This window comes from Pygocentrus nattereri, chromosome 6 (genome assembly GCF_015220715.1).
Source record: "Pygocentrus nattereri isolate fPygNat1 chromosome 6, fPygNat1.pri, whole genome shotgun sequence".
NCBI lineage: Eukaryota > Metazoa > Chordata > Actinopteri > Characiformes > Serrasalmidae > Pygocentrus > Pygocentrus nattereri.
In genome coordinates, this window is record NC_051216.1 from 28,785,637 (window position 1) to 28,812,998 (window position 27,362).

Below are 27,362 nucleotides of genomic sequence, written 5' to 3' on the forward strand. Positions count from 1 at the left end.
TTAAAGTTCTCCCTTGATTAGAAGATAAAAAAAACAGCTCTAGTTTGAAAAGGAGTAGGAAAGGTGAGCAGACCACAACTCCTCTGATCCCAGGACGGAACGTGAGTGGCAAGTAAATCCGCATCGCCCTGAAAGAAACGCTGTCTGATCACTCTCCTCCAGCTTTGTTAAAGAAGACTAATTACTCTATTTGTGAGGTAGAATAAAGAGCAAATGAGAGTTTCTTAACAAATAACATTGCACCAAGAGTGTAGGGGAAAATTCAGCTATTCAACAAAACACAGTGCATAATAAAGAAAATACGTTACAAACAACAGCCAGCAAAGTACCCCTCAAAACCATGTGGGGGGAAGGTGCACATTCAACAGCCACGTCGAAGTTCAAAACAGTGATATTACTATAATTTTATAAACTTAATGAGTGTTATCGTTACTGAAGTAAGCCCGGTTTTGTTACAGACACGTTTAAAATGCGCACAAGGCTGAGAAGAAGCAGACAGCGGCAGTGAAGAGCGGAGAAACGCTGGAGCAAGAAGTTCAGTAAAGTGTCCAACCAAACGGTCTAAACCAGCTGCAGCGAAGAGAGATTCTGCGCTGTAAGGCAGACACTATCTATTAAAGTAGCTAGGGTTACCTTTGGACGTCCTTCCGTGGGGAGAAGCTGTACTGTATGAGCACACAGCGCTGTGTCCGTCCTGTGTAGACCCGCTTGTTATCCCTGTGTAAACGTGAGCGCTTTCCACCAGCAGACCTGCAGCTGCTCACTGCGCTGTGAGCTCTGAGCTCAGGCTACTACAAGGGCTGCTGCACCTCATACCCGAAGGGGGGGAACTAACTCCAGATCAGCATCTGATTACAGACTTCTCATCCGTACTGCAAAATACGACAGGACACGGTTTAGCTCACTCTAAAAGGTCTATGTGATTTATCTTGACTCACTTAACATGAATATTTGCAGTGGTGTGAATGGTCCGTGTGGCTCATCACCCCTGTGAGAGCTCGATAGTCTGTTCCTATAATCTATGAAGCTCTTGATTAACTGTTTGGGGTTTGCGAATAAACAGCGCTGCGATTTTTAAGGGATTGATGAAAAAGTCCAAGACAACTGGCGCAACTTTTTGTAGATTTTATGAAAACTGGCAAATTTTATTTCGATCCTAAAAAACAATATGAAATCATAACACTTAAAGGCCAGTGACTGCAGGTGCGCCTGCACTGTAAATGCCCGGGCTGTGATCAGTGCTGGGCAAAACTGGTCACAATATATTCTGACTAGATTACGATCAGACACTGGCTACATCACAAGCTATACACACAAGTTATATTTAATATGGAATGTGATTTTTGATATTTAAGCGTGCATTAGTAAAGTTAATTAAACATGTTTTGTAAGTTCTGATGCTCTATAGTCTTATCAAAAAGGCTTTCCACATAATATCAAACATCAAATATTGTGTGGACCCTTATTTGGTACTATGTGGAATCATTTTTAAAGGAATGCCTTACAAATCTAATACAGTTCTGACTGAACTATTTTGTTGAAACTTAACCATTAACCTGACTGAAACCAGATTTCCTGAAAAAAAAAAACGGATTTATTAATTTATGGGTTTGTTTGTTTGTTTGTTTGTTTGTTCACAGAACTTTAAACTGTTCTTTGGAAGCAATCTGAATCAGCCAGCAAATAGCATTTATTGTGGTAAACCTTTTTTTATTAACTAAACTTTTTGTTAACTAATCTTAAAAAAAAAAAAACAAAAAGAAAAAAAAGAAGAAAAAAAAAGGTTGTGTACACTTACATATAACAAGTAGATCAGGTGAGATCTGTCAGTTGGTAGTCAAGATAAAAGCTCAGCCTGCAGGTTATCACATGCCTGTTCATGACTTCATCTCCTCCCCTGCAGCCAGTATTACGACTTCACCCATGTAGGCTAAACATATTGTCGCATTCATCGCTCTTAGAAGAGACGCTGCTTTTATACATATAAGTCATGGTGTTTTATCTTCCAGCTGTTGCGGCCACAGCCACGCTGTACACACAGTTTTCAACAGCCAATTCTCCGTCCTCCTCACGCACCCAACTCAAATATACAGACGCCCCAGCGCCGGTTCCTAGCCCCTCCTTCTCCAAGAGTCCACTGCAAAATGAGCCAGATGCAACAAATGCTGGAGAACGCATAACCCAAAACAAACTAAATCAATACATCAAGCAAGAAGAGCCCCGTCTGTGGCCCCGTGTGCGCCATTGAACTCCATTTCCTATAATCCACCGCGCCATCCTCAAGATTGGGAAGAGCGCACTGCGCCTGCGCAGCCAGACGTGGCAGCGGCATCATGGCTTCTTGGAACTGCTACGGGAGACGCAGGAGAGGGACCGAAATGCACATCTTACTGTTGGTGAGTCGTTTTTAACGATCCGGTGCGCCTGTGTCTTTTCGTGAGATTGAGCTGGTCTGTCGATTCGCGTTCCGCCTCGCCCGTGCCGAGAGTAACCCTGAGGAAGGCTGCAGCCTGCAGACAGCAGCTGAAAGTTGACAGGCTTGGAGAGGGAAGGAGCTCTGAGCACTGAACTTAAGCCCTTTGACCATTCAGTCCTCGGCGCGGTCACCGCAGGCTCGCGGGGCTCATGGGTTTAGTAAATGTGCGCATGCTGTGTTTACGGAGCCGTCGGGAATATAGTTATGGCTTTTGGAAAGGGGGAAGATGAGTTGTGTGCTGCAGCGTTGCACCGCCGACGAAGTGTTTTACAGTGTGGCTGCATTTTTCTTCGAGCCCCGTGTCTTATAGCCTAGCAGAGATGAGTTATTGGCTTTTATTATTTTTTCCTAATTGATCAGTAACCCGGTCACACAGGAGTCACCTCCACCGCCCACGTGAACGTGGTCTTGTGACAGCAGTACTGTGATGTCTGACCACGGCCTTGTGGCTTTTCTCCTACATTTCTTCATGTACTGGTAGTGCAGTGGGCGTGGCTTGACGTGAACGCTGGACCGTGCAAGGTCAGTGGAGAGAACCCAAGACAGTTGAGCTCTTTTCATTCAGTCAGCCTTGGCCTTCAGAGCTGATTCATTAACAGCACACTCCGTTTTATTTTGAAGTGCATTACCTCCGTTCCACCCCTGCAGCAACTCTCAGTGAATAAAACAAATAAACCCCCTCACAACGACCAAGGCGATCATGCATAATGAAGCTTACTGTAATGACTGTCTTGCCACGTCAGTCAGCTGTTATTCTCCGTGAGCTTCTCTCTCTCACATCCTGTTTTGCGGCTGCCATCGCAAACAAAGGTGCTCCCCAGAGCTGCGGGGAAGTTGTACTGTGGTTGGGCGGGGGGGGGGGATTAACAGAAACTCTGCGCTCGCGAGTGCGCCTGCCTTTGCCTCCAGCGCTCCTGCTTGTCAAAGCAATTTTTAAAATCTCTTAATCTGGATTGAGAGACCCCCCCTCCCCCGTTCATGTGCAGTGGGCACGGAGCACGACTGTTTTGGCACCCACGTGCGCCTCTTCCAGTGAGCTGCATCAGTGCCTGAGACGGAGGAGAGCCTACTGCCTACTGCCACTCTCTCTCCTAGTCCAGTGTGGAGGATTGAGAGGTAGGAACACATTCGCTTTTTCCATTACGCGTCTGAGGCAGGTCTCATCCTCTAATGGTGGCTTTGAATTATCCGTAGGTCGCTTTAATGGAAGCGCAGCCAACCCCCCCTCCCTAACTGAGTTGTTTGGCTCATTAATCAGAAAGAAATGAAAGTTGTTGGAGGGGGGGGTGGATGGGCCGGTTTGTGCTGAATCACTGCGGCCCTTAAAACTTGGGATGCAACTCGGTAAGCAGATTTGTCACGGCAGCGGAACAGGAGGAGCAGAGGATCACAGTTTCTACCACTGATTAAATGGAAGTGACATGATGAATATTTGTTTCAGGGGTGGTGAAAGTGTGTGCCTTGCTGCGCCAAATGTATTAATGGGCTCCTCTGCATATTCATAGGCTGTACTTTAGATGCCCCCATATGTATTAAATTGCATAGTTCGACTATTTCAGAGGTAGCTGAGCTAATCTGTCAAGGCGGTGAACAGTGTGACCAGCTGGCCTTACTGAGATATGTGTTGTATACAAGTCTGTATAAAATGAATTAGCAGTGTCCAGGGGAGAAGCCCTTTTCTGATCGCCAAGTGTTGATTAGCAATGACAAATTTGTGGTCTCCAAGTTCATGCCAACTGTTGCTTGGCAGCCTTTTCTGACCCTTTTTTTTTTTAGCTGCATAGACAGCTGTGTATTTTTTATCCATTTTCTACAGTAAAACATTCAGTCATAAAAACAAAGAATTCCCCAGTGTATGGGTCCAGTAAACTTTATCTAAAGTCTACCATTTGCTACGTTCTACTTCTTTCAGTGTTACTGGGATTTCCCGAGGTGCTGTACTTTATCTCACCTTTTCGTTTATTCATTTGAAATGGCAGCTTGTATGTTTTGGTGAATTGTTTGGAGGGAAAGAGTTGACACGTTTTGAGAGACCGGGGCAGCAATGCTCCTCTTGGTGAGTTTAACCTTCTGAAAATGTCTTTGCCCTACTGCAGTCTGTGTCTTATTTGCCCACAAAGAGTCTGTTTATTATTTAGTTAATAATCTCTGAGGCTCTCCAGTGGGGTGCAAGGGAGGAGAGACCATCATAAACAGTGAAGGGTCTACCAGGGATTGTTTAAAACACCGGCGGAATGTGAGCCGTTCAACCTAAACCCGAAATAAAGCAGAGGAGCTGCCTCGGCCATCTCCCCCTGTGTTCCATTCCGTGTAATCCTCACTCTCCCCTCGCTTATCACCTGAAATGGTTCTGCACAGCATGCAGCATATTCAGTCTTTTCGCTTTGCATCGATTGACAGGATGCGATCAGGCCTGTCCTTCTGTGCTGTTCTGTGGATGGTAATCACAATGACTGCCTTGTGAAAGCAGCGGCATCATTAGGATAATACCCGCATTGAACAAGGCCGTTTGGTGAAAGCCAAATGGAAGCTTTTGTAACAGGTATGGGACATGATGATTGCCAGACAGTAATGGGCCTGCGGTATTGGTTCCCTGTCAGGTCTCAGGAAGAAAAGGCGCTGTTCCAAAAGAGAGTCAGAAACTTGATGTGACTTGACATCCTACACTACGTCTGAGTGCCTTTTCTTTGTTGAATGCACTTGAATGGCCTGGGTGTTTAGACAGAGCTGTGTCTTTAATAGCCCTGGGATGTGCTTTATTAAAACAAATGACTTTCACCCTTGCAAATGGCAGACTTTAGATAAAGTTTATTGGACCCATACACTGGGGAATTCTTTGTTCTTTTGACTTGTCAAATGGTGGTTTAATATCTTGAGTGATTCAGATTGAAAGCACTAACACTGCCTGTCAAATGGTTGGAGGCATCTAGGTTTTCAAAATCTAAATCTAGGTTTATAAATGAGCATGTTTTTCTTGCTGTTATGCAATAACTCTATTCAAGCTGTTCAGATCTCTCTGCCATTGACCTGAAGTAAAAACTGACAAGGTCCTACCTTGGGAATAATGGGCAGTAATACCATATGCAGTATGTACTCTTGAAATGTCAGCACTCACCAGCACTCAGATCTCTCAGGGGTTTAATAAAGCAATACACCATGAGAGGCTGTGTTACTGCGATTTTATCTTAGGCCCTGCCTCAGGTGGCTTTGTTGCTTTTTTAAATTAGTAACAACATAAAATATGATGAAATACACAGGTTTTCAGGAAATAATTTGCTATATTTAATAGTAATTGCTATAAAGAATTTGGCTGCCAAGCAACAGTTTGTTTAGGGTAAGCTATTGTTGCCGTGCAACCATGTACTGCTGAAGGAAGAGAAGAAATTCCAGTCATTGTGAACTGCAGTCAAATTCTTCATAGACAATCATATTAATTACGTAATAGCAGTGTTTAAAAGCAGTGTTGAAAGTGCACTATATTTCCAAAAGTATTCACTCATCTGCCTTCACACACATGTGAACTTGAGTGACATCCCATTCTTAATCCATAGGGTTTAATATGATATCGGCCCACCCTTTGCAGCTATAACAGCATCCACACTGTGCACTATGCGTCTCAGCATCCACGACCCATTCTTTCACAAATGTATGTAGAAGCAGTCTGCATGCCTAGGTGCTTGCATTTATACCCCTGTGGCCATAGAAGTGATTGGAACACCTGAATTCAATGATTTGGATCGATGAGTGAATACCTTTGGCAATGTAATGTATTTTTTGCACACTAAATTAAGACCATGAGGGTAAATTCCACTGGCATCTATATCCAATTTCCAATGTTGTGTTAGCATCAAGCCAATGGTGCCAAACATTTGTTTTCCCTTATTCTGTTTAATCAAAAACACTGACATTTAAAGATATTTGAGGCATGTAAGTCAGAGATGTGGCATATTCTTTACTTCGACTGTCATTCAGTGTGTGTGTATATATAGGGTGGGTTATATATAATATTAATAGCAGTGGTGGACAGTAACTAAGTAAATTTAATTAGTTACTGTACTTAAGTAGTCTTTTTGTGTATCTGTACTTTACTTAATATTTTAAGCGACTTTTGGGCGACTTTTTACTTTCACTCCACTACATTTTAAAGTATCTTACTTTTTACTCCACTACATTTTGAGAAATCTCTTGTTCCTTTTGGTTTTTGTGTGTATGAAAACGTAACATGTCAAAACAAAAGAAGTGCAATGCAAGAGCACCAATCAGGGCACCGCGGTCACTTTGTTGTGAGCTTGTTTTGACCTGTTGGTCATACTGACCCAGTGCAGCACACGGTTCAACGTCAGCGCAGCAGCGTAAAAAATTGGGAGCACATACGTCCCTAAATGATGAACTAACCTAACTTTGTGTAAATAGACCCCAATATAGAAATATGTCCACATACGCAGTTTGACTGGCAGGTTTCTTTTTTCTGAATTCATACAAACACTTTCATTTGATTGTAAATTAGTTTCGGTTAGTTTATGTTTATGAACAGAGACCTACAGATCAATATAGTAAAGGGAAGCTTGTTTGTGATCCTGAGTTTAAAGCCAGTTTTTATTCAACTTGTAACTAATTTACAAAGTAACCTTAAACTGAAACTTTGCTTGTGTGTAAAAAGTGATTTCAGAGCCACTCGGTTCTCCCTGATGGAAACTGTTTACCTTCAGTGTTTTGTGCTTATGATAATTTTAATAGACGTCAGCGTCACTAATTAATGACCTTCTATTAAAAGACTGGTTTACCAAGAGAGACACTGGAGGATTTTCACCTAAAATGAGTTCATGAAGCCAGTCTTGTTGTAAAAATGATAACAGGACATCAGAGCCATAATTAATCTTTTAGTACTTTTACTTTTTTAAGTACATTGAAGGCAAATACTTTTGTACTTTTACTCAAGTTGAGGTCTAAAGGAAGGAACTTCTACTTTTACTGGAGTAATATTTTACCTTGGGTGTCTCTACTTTAACTCAAGTACATGATTTGTGCACTTCGTCCACCTCTGATTAATAGGGTGGGTTCGCCTCTTAGCTATTTTAGCCTGCTGTATTTTAGCTTGGCTTTTAAGGAAATAAGTTTAAGCAAAACTGGGTTTTCACTTAATCTCTCAGTAGATTCAGTGGTCAATGAAAGCAGCATAACAGTCCAGTCATGGCGCAATAGTTTTTAGTGACTCATCATTTTAATACAGAATTCAGTTGTTATGAGGCAATCATAACCAGTCAGGACCAGAACTCTCTGTTTTGTTAACCACCTCTAGGGCAAAATATTTTACTTTATGTGCTTTTAACAATTGTTTGGAAAAAGAAATCAAACTATTTGATATTTATGTAAAACTTCACCTCCATAAAACCTAAAACCTTTTTTCCCCTTTTTTAATTAATTGAAATGTAGCAATTTTCATAAGACAAATTGTCCCCAAACATTTTAAGGACAGTGTAAGTCTCACATGTAACAAATGCTAGAAAATGTGGAAAGTCAGTCTTCTCTGTGGAGTTAAGGTGTTTGCTGATAACACAGAGTATCTTTCTGTCCCACTTCCTCAGGCTGGCTGCTCCTATCTGTTCTTTTAAACATCACTGAGGCCATGCTCAGAGTTGATGTGACTCCTCGGTTGCAGAGCCTTGCAGTGCTTTAATTACCCCTTGCTGTCGTCTCTGCATGCTTGGCCTCAGCCTGCTGGAGGGCAGGATGTCACCCCATCATTTAATCAACACTGTCTGTCCACTTCATCCGGCCTGCAGCTCTGCCTCGCGCTCGCACTACCACCAAATGAGACTCGCCAGCCACAGTCCATCACTCGTACAGGAGGTGGGGCAGAAACTTCTCTCCATCATTTCTCTCCTCCTCTCTTTGTGAAGATGAAACTCAGGCAGTCTCTAAGTTGTGGAACCCCTGCACATATAAAAAATCTGAAAAAAAATTTTTTTTTACTTTTTTGGACAGCAACAATATATGCAGTAATTAGCAGCATAGAAATGCATTGATGCATTGGAAACATCCGGGATAAAAAACAAACAAACAAACAAAACAATGCATTGTTTTTGTTTTCTGTGCAAATAGTTGCTCTGGTCATGTTTGCGCTGGAGAACCTTCAGGACCTTCTAGGACTTTAGAGAAAGAGAAAAACTAATGAAGTCTGGGGACAAAAAAAATTAATGTCGGGCAATTACAGTTAATTTCTATTTATCGAATTATGCTTTTTGTATTCAAACTTCAAGTACGGCATTATATTTACTATTTACATTGTTTGGTTTTGGTTGTAAACAAAAGTGAATTCTTGTAACTACCAACATTAAATTATCCAATGAGAAAATGCGTGTTAATACACGTCAAAATACATGGTGTTATGAACTTTTAATAAAACATGTACAGTGTCTTTTACAAGCTTTGGATGTCTTTGTCTAACCTAGAATGGCTAAAAAAAATATTTTTTATAATATGAAAAATATTTTCACATGAATGATCTAAACTGAAGTTTTGGATCAGAAACTGATGTGAAACTTCAGATCCTTCAGAAGATCTGAACTGATCTAACTCTAGTAGTGATACTTTGACACTGATTCAGTGTCATTTAAAAAATGATTCTGGATCATAGCAAACTAATTGAATCAAATCAAATAAAAACTCATGATTGAATCAGATCATCACGGGGTACCTTTTCTACCCATCTAACGATCTTGTTCATTCAGTATCGTTTGGTAGATGCAGCCAGGTTAGAGAGTTTGCCCTTCACCCTTCCCTCCCTGAGGCGATGGGTGTGAGTGGGTGTTATTTAATGAGTAAGTAGATGGAGCTCAATCTGTCACCAAGTAAGCTTGCGCTTGAGAGTGAGTCAGTGTCTGAAGCATCTCTGGTGTTGACCACCTCCATGATTCATCTCTCCCCTGTATCACACAGGTGAGATATCCAGCCTTTCCCGATAATAACTTGCTTCCGAAAGCACACTCTGCTAGACTGCCGCTGCTTTTTCTTGTCTTGAATCGTAGTGAGTCCCCAGCTGCCGTGATTATACTTCTGTTGCCATTAGTGGAAAACAGCATAACGATTTCACACATGGGACTCTGTAGTCCCAGCTTTAATGAGTGGTGCTATTAATGGAAATTTAGCGCATTTCTTTTGCATAACCAGCCTTACCTTCATTTGCAAGTCCCTGCATAGTGCCCATTATGTGACTTTTGCAGAGGAATTGCAGAGGGAGTCGTAAAACATATGTCCATGATGGGGAATATTCTGTTTTTTTTGTTTGCTTGTTTTTTTACATTGAGAGCTGGAAGAATAAGTCATGTTTTCATCCCATTGACCTGTGAAGTCAAAGGACAAGGCTAGTTCTGTGCAGTAATTTGTGGCCTCGTTGGGAAACTGTCCTCCTTCACTGAGCGTGGGTTAAGGGAAGCTGATGAGCACATGTGATTGGCAGGCTCAGTGTGTGGCTTTGCCTGCTCCTGTCATTCCCCTCACTCTGTCATAGATGACAGAGGTTTTCTCTGCTCATGCCTTGTCAGCCTGACTCTGTTTGACTACGACACTGGCTGCTGCTGAGCACAGGCTCGGTCTGGTTTGCACCTTCACAGAGATGGTAGAAGTCCATGTGCAAATACTCCTCTAAGTATAATATTCTAAAAGTTTTGTTTCAAATTCTTTACCCAAGTTAAAGTCTGAGATCTAAAATGTTGATGAAGATGTTGAAGAATATTTGGATGATGAGTGAAGTCATCTCCTAGAAAGGCATTTCTAATGCGCTTTCTACAATCGGTAAATGTCTGTTGAACATTTTGTTGATCAAGAGACAAAATCACAAATGAGAAAGAAGTGGGAATGTTCTGTGACACAGTTGCTCCTTTGACAATATTGTCTGGCTCACTGTCGGTTGAATTATCACTCATATTGCTGCATTAACAGGCCACTGTACAGAGAGAAGTTCCCTAATCACTACTCTATCTGCTTCACTCTCTCTCTCTTCTAATGTTTTTTTCACATCACGGACGAGGAAGTTGGCAAAAAAATAGATAAAGGGATTATTCACCTCTTTGTTCTGTCACAGTGGAATTTGGTACTTAATCATCTGCTGGAAGTGTCAAATGTGAAAATCATCATATCTTTTCCAAAAATATCTAGATTATAGGGTCATCTGTTTTGGGATATAATGAGTAGAAAATGGAGATTTCTTGTTTAAGACGTCTGAGAGAAAAAGTCTAATAAAATAGATACTCTTTCTAAAACCTTCAGTCGGATACACAGTTCAGTCGCTGAGATGTAAACAGAGTCATTCAGAGTGGTTTGATGTGAAAGCTTTCATTGTAGAAGCTTACAAACTCTGAGTTCTTTAGTGGTGCTGATGGAACAAGGGGTTGCAATTTCTACAGCCTTGCAACAAGCTTCATGCACCTCGCCACCATGAATGTACTATATATTTTAGGCCAAATCCTCTAAACTATAGTAAAACTGTGTTTCAGGAATCACGCATTCCATTTCCAGTTCCATTGTGTGCAGCAGATGGTTCACCTTTAAGAGGCATTAAACCCATCACTGCAACTGTGAACACTGGTGGAATTCAGATAAAAAAATTTAAGGGGGAAAAAAAGGTTGGAAAAAAAAATGGGTATAAATTACATTTAAATGTAAGACTTGCATGATAATACTCACTTGTGCTTAAAAACCCTGTCCCAGAGCAGATGAATCAGATTGAGTGCATTGAAAGAGTCTTCAAAGAGAACAGTCGGTCAAAACTTGGTGAAGGGTGTGCATTCTGAGGATGTAAGTGAATCATCTACTATGGTCATCATATCTTGATCAGTGTAACATTGAACAGGACTTTTTGTTGTTGTTGGTTTTTTTTTTTTTTGGATGTGTGTGTGACATTCACCACTATGATGTGGTCCGAAAACCACCTGTGGAATCCAAATTGACAGTCCTTTTTATGGACTCTGCGCTCCTTTACCAGTAACGATTTTAGCATCTTTTACTGTGAAAATATCCTCAGGATATTCACTTGCAGTTCGACTCGTCTGAAAGTGCTTTTATCTTATGTGGAAAAGGGGTTTCTTAAGTGTGGACACGCTGGCTCACTTCAAGTGCACATCACAGAGCATTAAAATCTAAAACTTACAGAAAAACGTTCTGTGTGGTGAAGCTGACTGTTTGCTGTGAATTGGAGTTTATTACACAGTGCATTCACTTCAGAGAGCTAGGTATTTGTTTAAGGCAGGGGTGCACAACTCCAGACCTCGAAGGCCAGTGTCCAGTAGAGTTAGGTGATTTACCTGCTCAAACACATTTGATCACCCTCATTTGTTGATTGCCAGTTTTAGTGGGCGTTTTTAAGTAGGGAAACTACCAAAATGTGCTGGACGCCGGCCTTCCAGGACCAGAGTTCTGCACCCCTGGTTTAAGGTAATCGAAATAATGGCTGAATTGTTTTTGAATATGTTTTCTACTCGTTTCTGAAGTAAAGGTGAAGCATGTGGTCATACATATTACAGTTGGTAAATCTGTGGTAAATTGGCATCACACCACCTCCCCATGGAATGCTATTCCCTATAGTACTAATTTCAGGCTTTAATGGGAGACTCACTTCTTACTGCTGCACCTTAATGTATGCTTATAATTTTTAGTTATTTTTTTTAACTACGAACAATTCACTGTTTTTTAGAACTTTCTCAGGGATCCATGAGTGTGCATACTCTTCTAAAGGGTTGAAAATGAAAATACTGTCAGTAGTGATCTCTTGCGTGCAGTGCCTTGAAACACCGGACAACATTTTGGAGCGGTCGATCAAAGTAAATTTGACATCTCACCAGCTTGTTAGAAGGGCTTTTAGAAGAGGTTTGCAGTTTGTTCCTTATTTCATGTCAAAACAACATTTTGTGGAGATGAGCGTTCTGTCTCCTGATAGCAATCAGTACAAGAGAGGAATATTGATACGGCTCTACGAACTGTTTGTGTAAATGTGCAGTATCTTGTGTGTAATTGCTGTTGTCTTTCAAGCCCATATTTCATCACAGTTTGACATACTGTTGTGATTCCAAGCAAGTACGACAATTACATTGCCACACAGTTGGAAATGTTGCTCTGAAGTGCCTGTGAGATTTGGCCCTGACAGTGAAAAATGACCATGATTTTCTCTCTGTCTGTCTCTCGCTTGCTCTGTCTAACCCACTTGCGCTCTCTCTCTCTCTCTCTCTCTCTCTCTCTCTCTCTCTCTCTCTCTCTCTCTCAGGTTGTGCTTGTGACCACACTGCAGGCAGTGAAAGTATCCCCACTCATAGAGAAAGTGAGTGACCACAAGGATTTCAAAAAGCTTCTCAGGACTAGAACCAACGTCCTTGTCCTTTACACTAAGTCGGGTGAGTGTTGTTGGAAATGCATAATATATTTTTTTGCTGTTACCTAACTGCTAATTATGCCCTGTGACTGATACAGACACAAATAACCAGCACTTTACAAGAAACCTATCATTCATATATGAAATGCACTGGGCATAGGCCAGATTAAAGATGGATAATTAGTCTTACACTACCGTTCAAAAGGTTGTAATCATATTAAAAAAGCAATTTGGTTTGAGACAAGTGTATAAAATTATTCAAACTTGCTATTTTGGGGCAACTTCATAGGTTTCAGTTGTCTAGTAGGAAGCTTTGAAGCTGTAAATAGCAAATAAGAAATGTTAAATGTGTCAGACTAAACAATTGAGCTGTATAAAATTTTAAAATGACTGAGAAAGTTGTATAGTAATGAGAATTAGGTTATAATAAAGTACTGTACATATGCAGAGTTCATCATATCCAGGTGATCAAATGTCAAGACAGATGACTTGACTTTAAAATGGCTCCAAAGCAGTAATTACTTACCATTGTCTTATAATCGTTCATTATTTTAAATAATTATTTATTTTTTGTTTTGTAGTTGTTTGTATTATTTGATTTCTCAAACTGTTTGCAAAGGATCCATTGATTTGATGTGATTGCAGTTTTGAACAGAAAGTTGGTAGAATTTGTTAAAAATAACTAAATAAATAAATACAAGGTAGAAATGTTTACATTCTTCTGCAAGTTAACCGGATGGAGATGAAGTTTTGTTCTGATATCATATGACATTATTGATATATAGTGATTGATATTAGGCTTTACCTGTCACGTACAAGGATAAGTGATAGTAGTATTAAGAGTCATGACCAAAGGCTTGGTACAGTGGTGGTATTCCTGCCTGGACAGAAAATCAAATGAACAATCCTCTGTGTGTGGGGCAGTGGTGTTATCCACTATATTATTTATGTGTCTGTTGAAATGAATGGTATTGCCTAGTACTTTGCCAGTGCATGTGCAAACTCAAATTAGGGTGCTACATTATTGAATGTAATTCCAGGGTCAGCCTAATACATACAACGTTTTTGCTTATTTTGGCTAATAATGTGTCTGTAGCCAGTAAATTGTGCACCTATGGTTCCCATTGCAGTACTAGTGTAGTACTGCAATGGTAGTACTACTAATGTAGTCCAGTTTAGTTCTGTGAACTTCATGACCTCCAAGATCCAAGAGCACAACAGGCCAGAAGGTTGTATTGGCATCTACATTCTTCTCCAGTCAAACATTTGATATCTGGATGTATGTTTTGCTACTGTTGGAGTCAGTCCCCCTGCACTGCATGGAGGACAGCAAAAGGTTGCAGAGTATACAGGAACATTCTAAGCAGCTGTGATAATGCAAATCCTTCAGTTGGGAAGCACTCAAACACACAGCACATTCAAATAAAACGATTAGCACCACTCAGTCTCCACCATTAGTCAAATTACCCCCTTAGCACTGCAGTCTCTAATCATTTGCATAGCTTCCAGCTGCATTTAGGGGGGCAGCCATGTGCAGTGCTGTGTGACGGGTGTGTGGTTGCGCGGCCCGTAAACATTCTCCCTTCCTTATGGAGGGGAAGGGCCTCTCAAGGCCTAGCAGCTCCAGATTTATCACTTTCATAATTCACGGCCCATTTCGGCCGCGTGAGGTCATTGGGTAAGACTCTGGAGTATTGAACGGAGCATTTGATTGATGGCTCGCTCGGATGCTCATCCTCTGAAGCCCAGTATCGCTCTCTGAGTGCACGTTCCCCCCGGTTTCATTTCCTCCTGTCGGATGTTTTCTTTCAGCTTTGACATGGCAGTGTAGCTGAGCTAGGGTGTAGAAGACAACAATACAGAGAGTTTGTGCATCTTGAAGCGTTTTCAGTGATTTATGCTAGAATGCATGTCTTCTCTTGAAGTGCTAAGAGAAGCATTTAATTATTACTGATGATTGTACAATTTCTTTGCCATGAGAAGCTCTTTATGACTAATCTGATTGTGCAGATGTGTGTGCATTTGTGAGCTGTATAAGTGTATATGCTGTATTTTTGGAACTTTATAGTCAAAATAACAGAAAATTATAAAAGGCATTCAAACCTTAAGCATGAGGAAATCATTGTAATGCAATTTTTTTTTGTCTGTGAAGAGGAAAGAAGTAAAATCAGAGGTAATTAATAAAAAGCAAACCCCACAGCCTTATACTACATAATTTATATCATTCACTCATTTTACCAAAGGAGGTCTGGTAATGGCATTTGTAAGGAATTTGACTGGTCGTTCTGCACAGGATAAAGCATCTGTGTAATTTCCTAAATTTACCCCATATTCCAGATTGAAACGTCATAGCCGAGACATTCATGTTGGTGTTAAAGGGCATTTTGTTTTGTAATTATTTGTTTTTCCCCTGAGCTCCACTCACAGTGTTTGAGTGGTTTTATGTAGCTAAAAGCAGGCGTCATTCATTTTTTTACGTGACCTTTCTCCATCCTCTTTTTATCCTTTAGAGTTAAACAGACTGTTTTTGTTGCTGTGCATTTAAGGCAGACATATGTTATTTAGTTCTGTTCTGATCAGCTGCCCCACATTGTATCTCTTAAAAAAACAAATAGCAGTCTGTGCTGAAATGCTCATATAACTAGCTGGGCTAAACTGCTGTAGTCTAAAAGAGGTAGATATGTATAAATGTGTTGGTTTTCATGACAACACACAAAGCAGTGAAGACAAAATGGGCTTTCCTATAGGTTAACGTCCATAAATGGCCTGAGTGAACAGTGTGTTTTGAAAGTTTAACAATGTTTTAAAAAAAAAAATCCAATATCAAACTCTTTATTTCAAGAATGTGAGGAAGATTGAGTTTTCTATGATAGACGTCCTTGAAACTAACAAGACTGAAATTGTACTGCCCTGAAAAAGGTACTTCCGATATATTTTTCCTTCTTCTTTTAATTAGACCATCACAAAAACCATTGTACGTAGATTACAGCTGTTGTACAGCAGTCCTGTTTTGAACTTGATAAAGGAAAAGTACCAAGAAAACCTCCATTTTAGAAGTTATGCTTGCCTTCCATTGTTAGGTCGATTCAAACAGGGTTGCTATTGCAGAGGGAGCTCCAAATTCAGTGAATTATAGAAGGTAATTTATGCTGGAATTATTACTTACAAGCAGACTTGTAAAAACTACAGTCATTTGCAGATTTGCACTGGATTAAAATCCTAGATCTTGCTGTTAATCACTCAAATTATAACACCTCCCCCAGGTAAAATGAATCCAGCCTGAATAGGATTTAAGAATTTGTCAGTTTCCGTGGGCCCTAATATGTATTCAATATGTTCCTTGTACTTCAGCTACATCTGGAGACCCTCAACTGAAGCTTCTCTCTGATGTAGCCCAGGCAGTGAAAGGCCAAGGGACCATCGCCTGGGTGAACTGCGGGTAAGTCTCAGTGATCATCTAACACCTTCTGTCTGAATGGATGAGTGCTAATGTGCTAGATATAACACCTGAAACAGGAGAGCCACATAATGAGAAAGAGGCTGAAAGGTGTCCTTAAATGAAAAGTCTCTCGGAGCACAAGCTCCATTGCAAGTCTGTGTTCTCCAGGATGGTTGGCACAGGATACAGTAACACCAATCTTGGTCCATCACTCAGTTTTTGACATTTGTCCTTTTCCTTTGTCTTGAAAATTTTGCTTCTTACAAATGACAAATAAGCACCACTCAGTGAAATGAGAAGTGCTTTGGTGCAAAGCTTTGAAAACCTTGATGTACAGTAGATGACGGGTTTGGGAATGCCAGCCTCACTAAAAGCAGTCAGAGGTTCAAAGAGTGATCACAAATCTCTTAAGATAATCCAGGTGTTTAGCTATGTGCAGATGCTTGAATCTGAAAATGGAGACTCATTTGGAGATGACTTTTTACTTTTCTTTTCTGTAACTTGCCATTTATTATTCCTTAATGCAAGTGCTTCTTGTAGCTGAGGCCTCCGAATGGGAGAAAAATTAAGCCTTCATCTTATGCCTCTGTTAGTTGAGGGAGTGTGTGTGTGTGCGTGTGTGTGAGGGATGATTCATAGCAAGAAGTGTGCCTTCTCACTCAGAAATACACACTTCTTTCTGTCCCTAGCTCCCACAATTCCTTGCAGCAGATCTGTCAGATCAGGCGAGATGAATCCTTTGAAAGGAATTCAGCGAAACTTTTTAATGCCAGTGACATGGCCCCTGTGCAGCACTCTCAAGGCATCTGCCAGCCCTGGAAAACATACACATCCGTTTCGTTCTTTATCTTCCTTCCTCCTTTTTGAGTCCCCCCCCCCCCCCCCCCCCCACTTCCCTTCTCAACTTGTGAATCTGTCAACCCTCAGCTCCCTCTGTCTGCTTCTGCTGTGGAAATAACCACAGAGAAGACACTGCAAAAGTCCACAAAAGTCCCTCTGATGACTATCAGTTAGACATTGATTTAAAGTGTTTTTAGTGGAATAATTGGACAACAAACTCTTAAAAGACTAAACTCTATGAATGCAGTGATAATATTGGAATCATATTTAAAAAATCAATATCATACAGATGTTTAATTTTCGGTGATATTTCACGCAGGATGTAATTATTGATCTCTGGAAGAGCAGAATGTTTAGGCAACTCTGGGTTACTGGGACCCAACATGGAAGTGTTTAAACGACTGAAACTTTTTATGGATATGCGTCTAGCTGGTTAAAAAAGAAAAAAAATTAATTGATTAAAATGAATTTTTTTGTAACATTTTTCCAATTGAAATTACCAAATTTTCATTACTGCAACACAAGGTTTAAAGATATTTCTGTAAATGATGTTTTCTTTCCCCCACATTTCTCTCCTGCAGTCTTGATTAGACAAACACTGCCAGTAGAATAGGTCATACTGATGAGCTCAGTGACTCCGAATGTGGCACTGTCATAGCATGCCGCCTCTGCCACAAGCCAGTTTGTGCAATTTCTGTACTGCTAGATCTGCCCCTGTCAACTGTTAGTGCTATTATTATGAAAAAGAAGCACCTAGGAGCAACAATGGCTCAGCCACAACTCACAGAATGAGGCCGATAAGTGGTGAAGTGCAAAGTGCCTATCCTCTGTTGAATCACTTAGTAAAGAGTTCCAAATGGCCTCTGGGAGCAACAGCAAAAGAGCAAAAGAACTGTGCATCAGGAGCTGCACATAATGGGTTCCAGTGACTAAGCAGCTACACACCTAAGCCTAAGATCAAAATGCACAATGGCAAATGGGATTGGGAGGGGGGTGATGTATAAAACACACCACCATTGGATTGTGGAGCAGTGGAAACCTATTCTGTGGAGTGAGTCTGGATTTGGATCTGACTGGCCAACTGTAAAGTTTGGTGGAGGAGGGATAATGATATGGGGTTGTTTTTGGCCAAAGCCTCTTAGTTCCAGTGAAGGGAAACCTTTAGGCTTCAGCATACCAAGACATTTTGCACAGTTATGTGATTCCAGTTTTGCAGGAACACTTTGGGGAAGGCCCTTTTTTGTTCCAGCATGAGGCATAACTGGTTTTGTTTGGTGCAGAAGAACTTTATTGGCCCACACAGAGCCCTGACCTGAACACCATCAAACACATTTTGGATTGAACTAGAACAGAGATTGCAAACCAGGCCCTCTCGTCCAACATCAGTGTCTGACCTCATATACAAAGGTCCAGATAATCTACTTAATTGAGTGGATTTTTTTTATCTGCATGATGATGCTTATGACACTCAAATATTATGAACATGTTATGAGGAGGTTTTGTGAGAATGATATTAAAATGTCTGTATTTCAGTCATTTCACTGAATTGTATAATGCTAATCCAGATCATTTAGTCTCAATTTCTGCATTGTATAAATGTTTATATAATGGCATCAAAATCGGGAATGGCTGATATGTACATGGCAAGTATTGGATACTGGCCTTGGCCCAGAATTGCCAGTGCACCCCCACTAAATTCATTTCAGAAAGACCCTACTGTACAAAACCACAGTGTGGAGTTTTTAATGGGAACTCTGTACTTATTTGATCTTGTTTTGTTGTTATTGTTGTTTTTACAGCCCATAAGGAATATAAGAACTTTTGAGATAGAACAGGAGCCTATGTAGGGGAAAAAAGCACTTTGTGGCAGCAAAGTAAGCTGAAGTGAATGTTGTTTGCCGATGGTGGATTGAAGGAGAAATAAGTGGATGTTCTGGCGATAAAAAGAGCACAGTAAGATAAGAAAAAAGGGGCCAATCTCTTTACCCAATAAGCATTATATCAGCACATGCAAGATGCTGAGAAATGGGGCAACCGAGAGGTTACAGTACTTAGGCCAGACTTATCTCACTGATATGTGAATGGCTAGGCCAGGCTAAAACATCATTATTAGCATTGTAGTTTGAAGACAAGACTCTACAAATGGCTTACCAGTTGTGGACATTCCTGATTGGGTCCTGAAGATATGTGAGATCTTTTGACATCTCACTCCTCACCCCACTGTGAATGCAGCAAAGTGGAGAAGAAATAGCGAGCCTTATCTTTTCTACCATCCAGGTGTTGGCCCAGAGTTTTGGACAAACAAAAAAAAAAAAAGCGAGCTCTCAGAAAAATAGCACCTCTTGGCCTGCAGAATTAGACTCGTCAGTTGTGGAGGGCTTTGTCAGGAGAGGTCCACACATTTCCATGTGATGACAGACCTGAGAGATGGCCAGCTGATTTGGTCGAAATTGGTTTGAGTCAGACTCTTGTAATGTGCTGACTGCTGCTCCAACCAAATAGCATCTAACTGTATTGTCACAAATGTCGAGGGGACAGTAAACCAGTGAGGCATGCATATTGTGCTTAGTCATATCCTGTTCTTTATGCTGCAGTATCATCGTGAGCCATTGTTGATGTAGCTTTGCCCACAATAGCTAACCACTCTTAATACATTTTCTAATGTGAGTACGTTCCATGCAGGTTAGCAATACTTCCCAAAGGGTACATTCAATGATGCAGCAAAGATTTTATAGCTTGATTACAATACGTTACAGTTAGTTCATTAATGTAGCAGTTAACTTTTGACATACTTATTTTTCATCCTGGTTAGTCAATGATCATAGACGATATCCTCACAGGTGGTATCTTCCTTTTAAAAATACTTCACTTAAGTCTTTTTAAAAAAAATAAATAAATAAAGATAGCAATAAAGTGAAATGAAGCTATGCCATAGAAGAAACCCTTTTGGTTCCTAAGGATGTAACAATAAGCATGTTTTCAGGTTTAGTATGATTTTTGATTATGAGGTCAAGATTTGATTCCAATTTTGATGTTTTTTGTTTCTGGCACAGATAAATAAAAGTTGAAAAAAAGCAAACATCGAACTCCTAGAAATTGCTAAGCATTCTGTTTATTACTGTGTTCAACAAGGATCTTTATAGAACCATCTATCGCACATCATCCATCAATCTGAAGAACCATCTCATGATGCAAAAATTTTTGGAGTGTTCATGGTTCTTTACAGAACCATTTTCCAAAGGAACCCCAATGCCTAGTTTTTTTTGACAATCGATTGCTGTATCTTACACACACATACACTTGTGCTGCCAGCTATTGAGACATTAAAGACTGTGTGTTGAGTTATTTTCAGAGTCCCCACCTGCAGAACCACTCCTTTATTGGGTGTGTCTTGCTAATTGCCAATAATTTCCACCCGCCGTCTATTCCATTTGCACAACAGCTGTGAAATTGATTGTCAATCAGTGTTGCTTCCTAAGTGGACAGTTTGATTTCACAGAAGTTTGATTTACTTGGAGTTATATTGTGTTGTTTAAGTGTTCCCTTTATTTTTTAGATAGATAGATAGATAGATAGATAGATAGATAGATAGATAGATAGATAGATGGATGGATGGATGGATGGATGGATGGATGGATGGATGGATGGATGGATGGATGGATGGATAGATGGATAGAACAGAAATTTGAATTCCTGATGACCAATCAAGTTGTTCAGAACTATCTAGTCCAAAGTGACCCTAGATTTACAGTCACAAAATGAGCCAGACCCTCCAAGTGTCCAGAACCCTTTACCCTTAGCCGAACTCCATCGCAGCTTAGAAGTCTTGCAATGGATGGCTGCACCTCTCATCCTGAAGTGCCGTGCTGGGGCAAGTCTGCCCGTAAATACCCAGCGAGGCGCCATCTGTGGTCATGAGTCAGCACGTTCGCCACACAGCATGTCTAATTGTGTTTCCCACCTGACAGCCTGCACTTCTGCTCCTCTTCCCGCTCCACCACTTTTGTCTCCTCCTCCCACAGACAAAGGCAGGATGTGGAACAAACGTAAATCTAATGGCACTGTCTGATCCCACCCCCTTGGGGAGGGGGAGATTGGCGGGGGTGGGGGTCCGGGGAGAATGTTGGTTGTTGGCAACTTAATTGAATTCCATCTCTTTGAATTTCCATTAGCATGGGGGCTTTAGCTGTCCACTGAGTCCTTTCTGCTCCTACTTGTCCTTATGTAATACATTTCCATGCTCATTATCACTAATGCAAAGGGGTGGTGATAGTGGTTGTGCTGTGTGTGTGTGCATGGAGAGAGAGAGAGAGAGAGAGAGAGAGAGAGAGAGAGAGAGAGATAGATAATCACAGATTCTTTGCAGGTGCTAGGTAACCGTAAGTGTGCTTGAGGACTGAGGAGTTGACCATTTTCTGTCCATTGATTGAACTAGGGTATATCATGCAACCCTGTTTCCAAAAAATTTGGGATGCTGTGCGGAATGCAAATAAAAAACAGAATGCAATGATGTGCAAATCATTTTAACACTATATTTAATTGAAAACAGTACAAAGACAACATATCAAATGTTTTTTTTTCTAAATGTATGCCCATTTTGAATTTGATGCCAGAAACATTTTTGCATTCTGTTTTTATTATGCAATAAAATGTGGTTGTGTATAAGCATATGTAATATTATAGATTATATTTTCTGTGCTTCCATTTGTTTATGCAGCATCACATTAAAGAATAGTTCTGTTGATTTCTCTACCCCCCCCCCCACCCGATGTTCTGCGTGTTCTGGTTTGAAGTGAATGCTCTGTTCTAGAGAATTGTTTACAGTTGTGGTGATGGGAACAAGATGTTTAAACAGTTCACCTTCTTCTTTAAAAGCACATTCATTGCAGAGAGGTACATGTAGGGTGTTATGATGCAAAATAATAAAAAAAAAATTTTTGGACTTGCCTCCAGTATCATTATCATTACATAGAATCTGAGATCACACATGCCTCTGGTTTCTATCACAACTGCTGTAAAGAAATTCGAGTTAGTAAATCTCTACTACTGAAGTCTGTAGCACTGATAAAAGAATACAAAGCTATGTGTTTTCACAATACTTTTTAAGGTTGTTCCCCCTTTTCCTTTGAAACATGGAGATGGAAAGAGTTTGCCAGATTTCAGGAGGCTGTATTGCATTACCTTATTACTGCGGCCGTCTGTCACATCCGATCAGCTCTCTTGTATTACTGTTACAGCGATTTATTCATTGTCTCTGGAAATTCATTTTTGTCCATCTAACTTTTTTGGCTTTGCTTGTTTGTATGATGGATGTTTGCCCAAAGTATTTTATTTTCGAACATAATAAGTCAAAATATAATGATTTTCTTGAGTATAATGTCTACTCTAACTGTTCAAATTTACATTTACTTAAAAAAAAATAGGTCTGTGTTTTTAAAAAAAAAAAAAAAAAAAAAAAAAAAAAAGTATTTATTATTACATAAATAATAAAATAATAAATAATAAAAATTATTGATAATAATTATGAATTACTTGCTTACACAAGTTCAGGACCAGCGTTATTCTGGGTTCATTAATTCACCAAGCTGTTCACACTTGCCATCATGAGAGATGTGTTTGCCTGCCTTTTCATCTGTCCTGTCTTCCCTCCAGGGATTCTGAGGGTCGTAAACTCTGTAAGAAAGTGAAGGTGGACCCCAGTTCGAAGACTGCTGGATTTGAGATCCTGCATTATAAGTAAGTGTGCTCTCTGTCTTTATCAAGCAGTTTAATGAGTCCCGAGTTTGATGGAATCATTACCGAAAATAACAGATAACAAGCCAGCAGTAGGCACTAACATTACCTCTACTGCTTTATACATGTTTTCTTTTTCTCTTCCAGAGATGGAACCTTCCATACAGAATACAACAGACCAGCCACGCTTAAGGTAATCATCCTGAAAATTGTGTTCTGATGTTATGTTTAAAAAAAATATAAAAAATGTTAAATCAGTATAGGTTTGTCCATACAGTATATACATATTGCCACAAAGTTTTTGTGAATATATGAGTATAACGGTCATTGAATTAGCAACCAGTGCAGCTATGGAATACAGTATTTGGTTGATACAGTATTCTAGCAGCCAATATTATTAAGAGGAAAAATGTGCAAAAATGCAAGAAGTCAGATATGCAAGTTATATCAAGTGAAGGATTTCATGGAAATGCAATAATTATATTTAAATGGAGTGTCACAGACATAATCTGGAACTGCAAGACGTGGAGAGTGAAATATATTGTTATGCATATTTTTCTAAATGTTTTTGGAAATGTTCTTTTTTTTGTATTTCCTCTACATTTGTGTTTGCCTTGTTTTGTTATGTTTCCTTTTCTCAGTAACAGCTTCTTGACAGCTACACATCTTTTCAGACTTTCAGACAGATAGTGTTGTTGCCTTCTCACAATGGAAGGATGGACAGAAACTGTGACTTTTTTATATCTCGCCTAAGAGTCGTTTGATTTTCTCCTCTTAAAGTTTAAAGCTTTAAGTACTAGTTATCTGACCTGTCTTGCACAGTTGTTAGGAGTCCCTTTTTCAATTATTTTTTGAAGTCTGGTTTTGGAAACTCCTGTTTTTTCAAATGTTACTGACTGTTCCTTTTCTTATGCAGCCTTTTATCTATCAATAAGTATCTTATGAAACTTGTAATTATTTGACTTAAAATTAAACAAAGGAAAGGTGGTCTCTGACTTTTGCCCAGCACTGTATGATTGAGTTTTGCTTTGTAGTTTCTAATAGTCTCAAACTTCCAGTTCTTTTCGACTTTGGTATTTGACAAAGTGTTTAGGCATGGGTTTTGTAGTCTTGGGTCTCTGTAATCTGTAGGCTTTTTGATCTTTTTTGGCATGCCCTGTTCCGTCAATTCCACCAAGCTGATATTCCCCATGCATGCCATTTCACACTAGCACAGGCAAGTACTGCTGTGATTTCACACTGTAGGTGCTGGTTCCACAGTGCGGCTGGATTATACAGCTGGTCCAGAATGGACCTATCGCTTCCTGTTCATTTCTTTCCCTCACCCACCTCTTCTTCCATGAGGATGTTGGCATAGTCTTGTGCACGGGTGACATGCCGTTGATGAACGGTTCCGCAATGAGCCGAGTGCGTAATGTGCAGAAGTTAAAAATGAATGAATGCGGCTCAGCTCTGGTGTCTGAGTCAGTGATGAGATGGGTGAGCAGCTTCCATGGAGAATGGAGGTTTCTCATTAAAAGCATCTGCTGTTGAGTCTGATATTGCTCTTCATTTCTCTTTCCGTAACGGTAATTAGGCTTATTATGAGCACTTAATGTCAAAAAGGTGCTTACCGAGTCTTCCTACGTTCTGGATGGATAGATCTTTTAAATTAGCTGTAGTCTGTTAGAGGAAACAATGTCATCTTGTAATGCCATCAAAGAAACTTTGCATCACTGAAAGTTCTTTTGACCATTATTATTGGTGACCTCAAAGTCTGATGTTGTGAAATCTTCCTGGAGAGCATAGATTTTTGCACTCTTGGGTCTCACTGTTGGAAACACACAGTCTGCTCTATTGGCAGTATTTCTCTGGAGAAGGGGAATGTGCTTTGACAGTGAAAGATGAGTCATATCACTGTTTCGCTAATAATTGTCCTCCTTTTGATCCCCTGCTTTTCTTTCTCAGTCTATGGTGGCGTTCCTGAAAGACCCCACAGGTGCCCCCCTATGGGAGGAGAACCCTGAGGCTAAAGACGTCGTTCACATTGAGACGGAGAAAGTGAGTATCTCTTTTAGGTCGACGGCTTCGGTGAAGATCACCTTTCCGTTCTTAGTGTTTGTCTGGTGTGGGAACTGCATGCTGAACAAAAGCAATGAGTTAAGCAATCTGCAACTGAAGAACCAGGCTGTACTGCTGTCTCTTGAGGACAGCCTTGGCTGCTGTACAGAACATTCAGGAGCATATGCGGCTCCACTGCCTCAGATCCAGTGTATCTCAGACCATCTGAGTTGAGGAAATTGAGGACAAAAACTCATTAAAGCAAATGTTTAACAGAAAAAAGAAAAGGGGAAAAAAACTTCCTTGACTAGTAACACGGTCTCTTAAGAGACTTTACAGATCATAGGATATCTGGATAGTTCTCCTGCTGAGGGGGCCGTGCTCAATCAGAAAGCAGCCCTGCTCACCGAGATGCCTTTGAAACTCCTTTGAAGAGCGTATTGATCGCTCTGGGGGGGGGCATGTGCTCAGTGGCGCATTACATCTTTTGGGGTGTCGACTGCCATAAGCAAATTTCAGCTACGGGAAGCAATCTGGTAATGAAGCATGAATATAAACAAAGCTGATAAAAAAAAGTCTCCCTCTGTGAGCTCCTTAATCCTCACATGCAATTACAGGCATTAGAGAAAGCGCTGTATGGTTTACTGTCATGAGTACATCAGGACTTTTTTTCCTTTTTTTGGTCTCTGCTTGCCTAATCAGAGGGCCCCCTACAGGACTCACTGGTTGTTGCTCTTGAGCTACAAGTGTGGAACACATTTTATTAAGGCTTAATGTTTTTAAGGTTTAATTAAATTCCAAAGCTTAATGTGAGCTCTTAATCTTAGAGTTGTTCCAACCTGTTACCCAAAGCTAATTTACCCTAAAGCTGAAATCTACTGCGACAGCAAAAGAGCTGTGTTGTAGTGTTATGGGTAATGAAGACTTTAAGACATTCATACATACTGGAACCATGGCGCAATCATTTCTCTGACTGAGGTGTGCTTTTCCCTGCAGGACTTCAGGAAGCTGCTGAAGAGGGAGGAGAGACCCATCCTCATGATGTTTTATGCCCCCTGTGAGTCAGCTGACGATATGCCCTCATTCTGTCCTCCGTCACTGGTGAATTCATAGAGTGCATGATGCAAAGGGTGTGAAATCCTGGAGAATAACGCGTAGTAGTTTAAGTGAGGAAATGCTTAATAATTGAAATCCAGCAATTTGCAATGCGGATGGGGTGTCAATTTTGCAGGTACACTGCTGCCAAGTTTGTAATGACTATTTTTATATAAAATATATTCATTTATATCTCAGCAATAAGTTATTCAGTGTAGATTTTAATATAATTCACTAGACACTAAAATTATTTTACGATTACTTGATATATAAAGTACTTTGGGGTGGTAGGAGAGGTGAGCCAGCAACCTTAAGGTCATGGGTTCAAATCTGACTGGCTATTCCTAGCTGTGTCGTTCTTGTGGCGAATGAAAGAATAATTACTTTCACTCCAGAATTAAAAAAGGACTTCTCGCTCGCAGGTTATGTTCATTTTGACTTTTTCTGAAGCTGTTTACACCTTGCATTAATATGTATTTCATGTTTGGGTTGTATCTGAATACACTTTTGCTGCTTTTTTCTATTTATATTTTTCGTTAAAATGGACTCCAGTGTGACCAGATGAGATGATTTCTATGTGAAAAGCACATTAATAACATGCACATCATTGTTTACCTCTGTTCAGTTTCTCCAGATTATGATGGTGCAGAAAGGCATAACTCCAGCCCCACATCTCCTGCATTCCTTGGGTTTATCCTAGTTTTGCTAGTCAGCACTTGATAGATGCATTTCCGCTTATGGAATTGTTTGTGGATATAGAAAACGCATTGCATTTACATTTTTATTGAATATGTTCAAGAATGTGGCCATATTCAAATGTAGTTTGGGTGATCTGATCGTAATATGATTACAGTGCATCCTGGCTGTGTTTTATACCTGGATTTTTATGTGGTGAAGTGCAACCCTGAAGTGATCAGAAGTGCCCGTTGATACAAGCTGGAAGCAGCCTGTAAGCAGAGACTGGTATAACTAGTGATCCACCAAATCAATATACTGGATGAGTGTTGCCACAGATACTTACCTTATTAAACACCTCAGATATCAGTCAGAGCAGACAGTTCATTTTGTGCACCTTCTAGAACCTTCTACATCTCTCTCTCAATCCTAAGAAGAATAGAACATTATACATTAGACTCTTCAGTATATTTATGACTATAAATCATGAGTGCTTTAAAAGAGCTGGTGTCAGGATCAGTGCTGGATGTCAGTATTGGCCGAGAAAAGTTGCGTCCATGAATCCCTACATACCTCTCTGTGCATTCTGTTCATTAAAAATGCTAAACGTGGTGTTTGGTGGAGAGGCCAACAGCATGGTATTTTGTAATAGTGCTTTATGTGAGATGAAGAACTGAGTTTGTTGAAAGCTACACACAGAG

At 40.3% G+C, this 27,362-nt stretch overlaps 2 protein-coding genes across 4 annotated transcripts in view; one reads left to right on the plus strand and one right to left on the minus strand.

Annotated features, from left to right (window-relative positions):
• sema5ba (sema domain, seven thrombospondin repeats (type 1 and type 1-like), transmembrane domain (TM) and short cytoplasmic domain, (semaphorin) 5Ba) overlaps nt 1-2,056 on the minus strand; it is a 159,841-nt gene extending 157,785 nt beyond the window's left edge. For 2 of the 3 annotated variants that reach the window (XM_037539216.1, XM_017709526.2), the window contains exons 1-2: nt 1,799-2,056; nt 634-872 (exon numbers count right to left, since the gene is read on the minus strand). The gene's annotated coding sequence lies outside the window, so the exon portion shown is untranslated. The remainder of the gene's footprint in view (nt 1-633; nt 873-1,798) is intronic. The other variant, XM_017709528.2, reaches the window with a different exon arrangement.
• A 244-nt stretch (nt 2,057-2,300) lies between these two features.
• Nucleotides 2,301-27,362, plus strand: part of pdia5 (protein disulfide isomerase family A, member 5) — a 59,645-nt gene continuing 34,583 nt past the window's right edge. Inside the window, exons 1-7 of the mRNA XM_017709530.2 lie at nt 2,301-2,396; nt 12,735-12,861; nt 16,191-16,278; nt 22,771-22,854; nt 22,999-23,044; nt 24,799-24,891; nt 25,888-25,948. Of these exons, the coding sequence (XP_017565019.1) occupies nt 2,334-2,396; nt 12,735-12,861; nt 16,191-16,278; nt 22,771-22,854; nt 22,999-23,044; nt 24,799-24,891; nt 25,888-25,948 (562 nt within the window). The 5' untranslated portion in view covers nt 2,301-2,333. The remainder of the gene's footprint in view (nt 2,397-12,734; nt 12,862-16,190; nt 16,279-22,770; nt 22,855-22,998; nt 23,045-24,798; nt 24,892-25,887; nt 25,949-27,362) is intronic.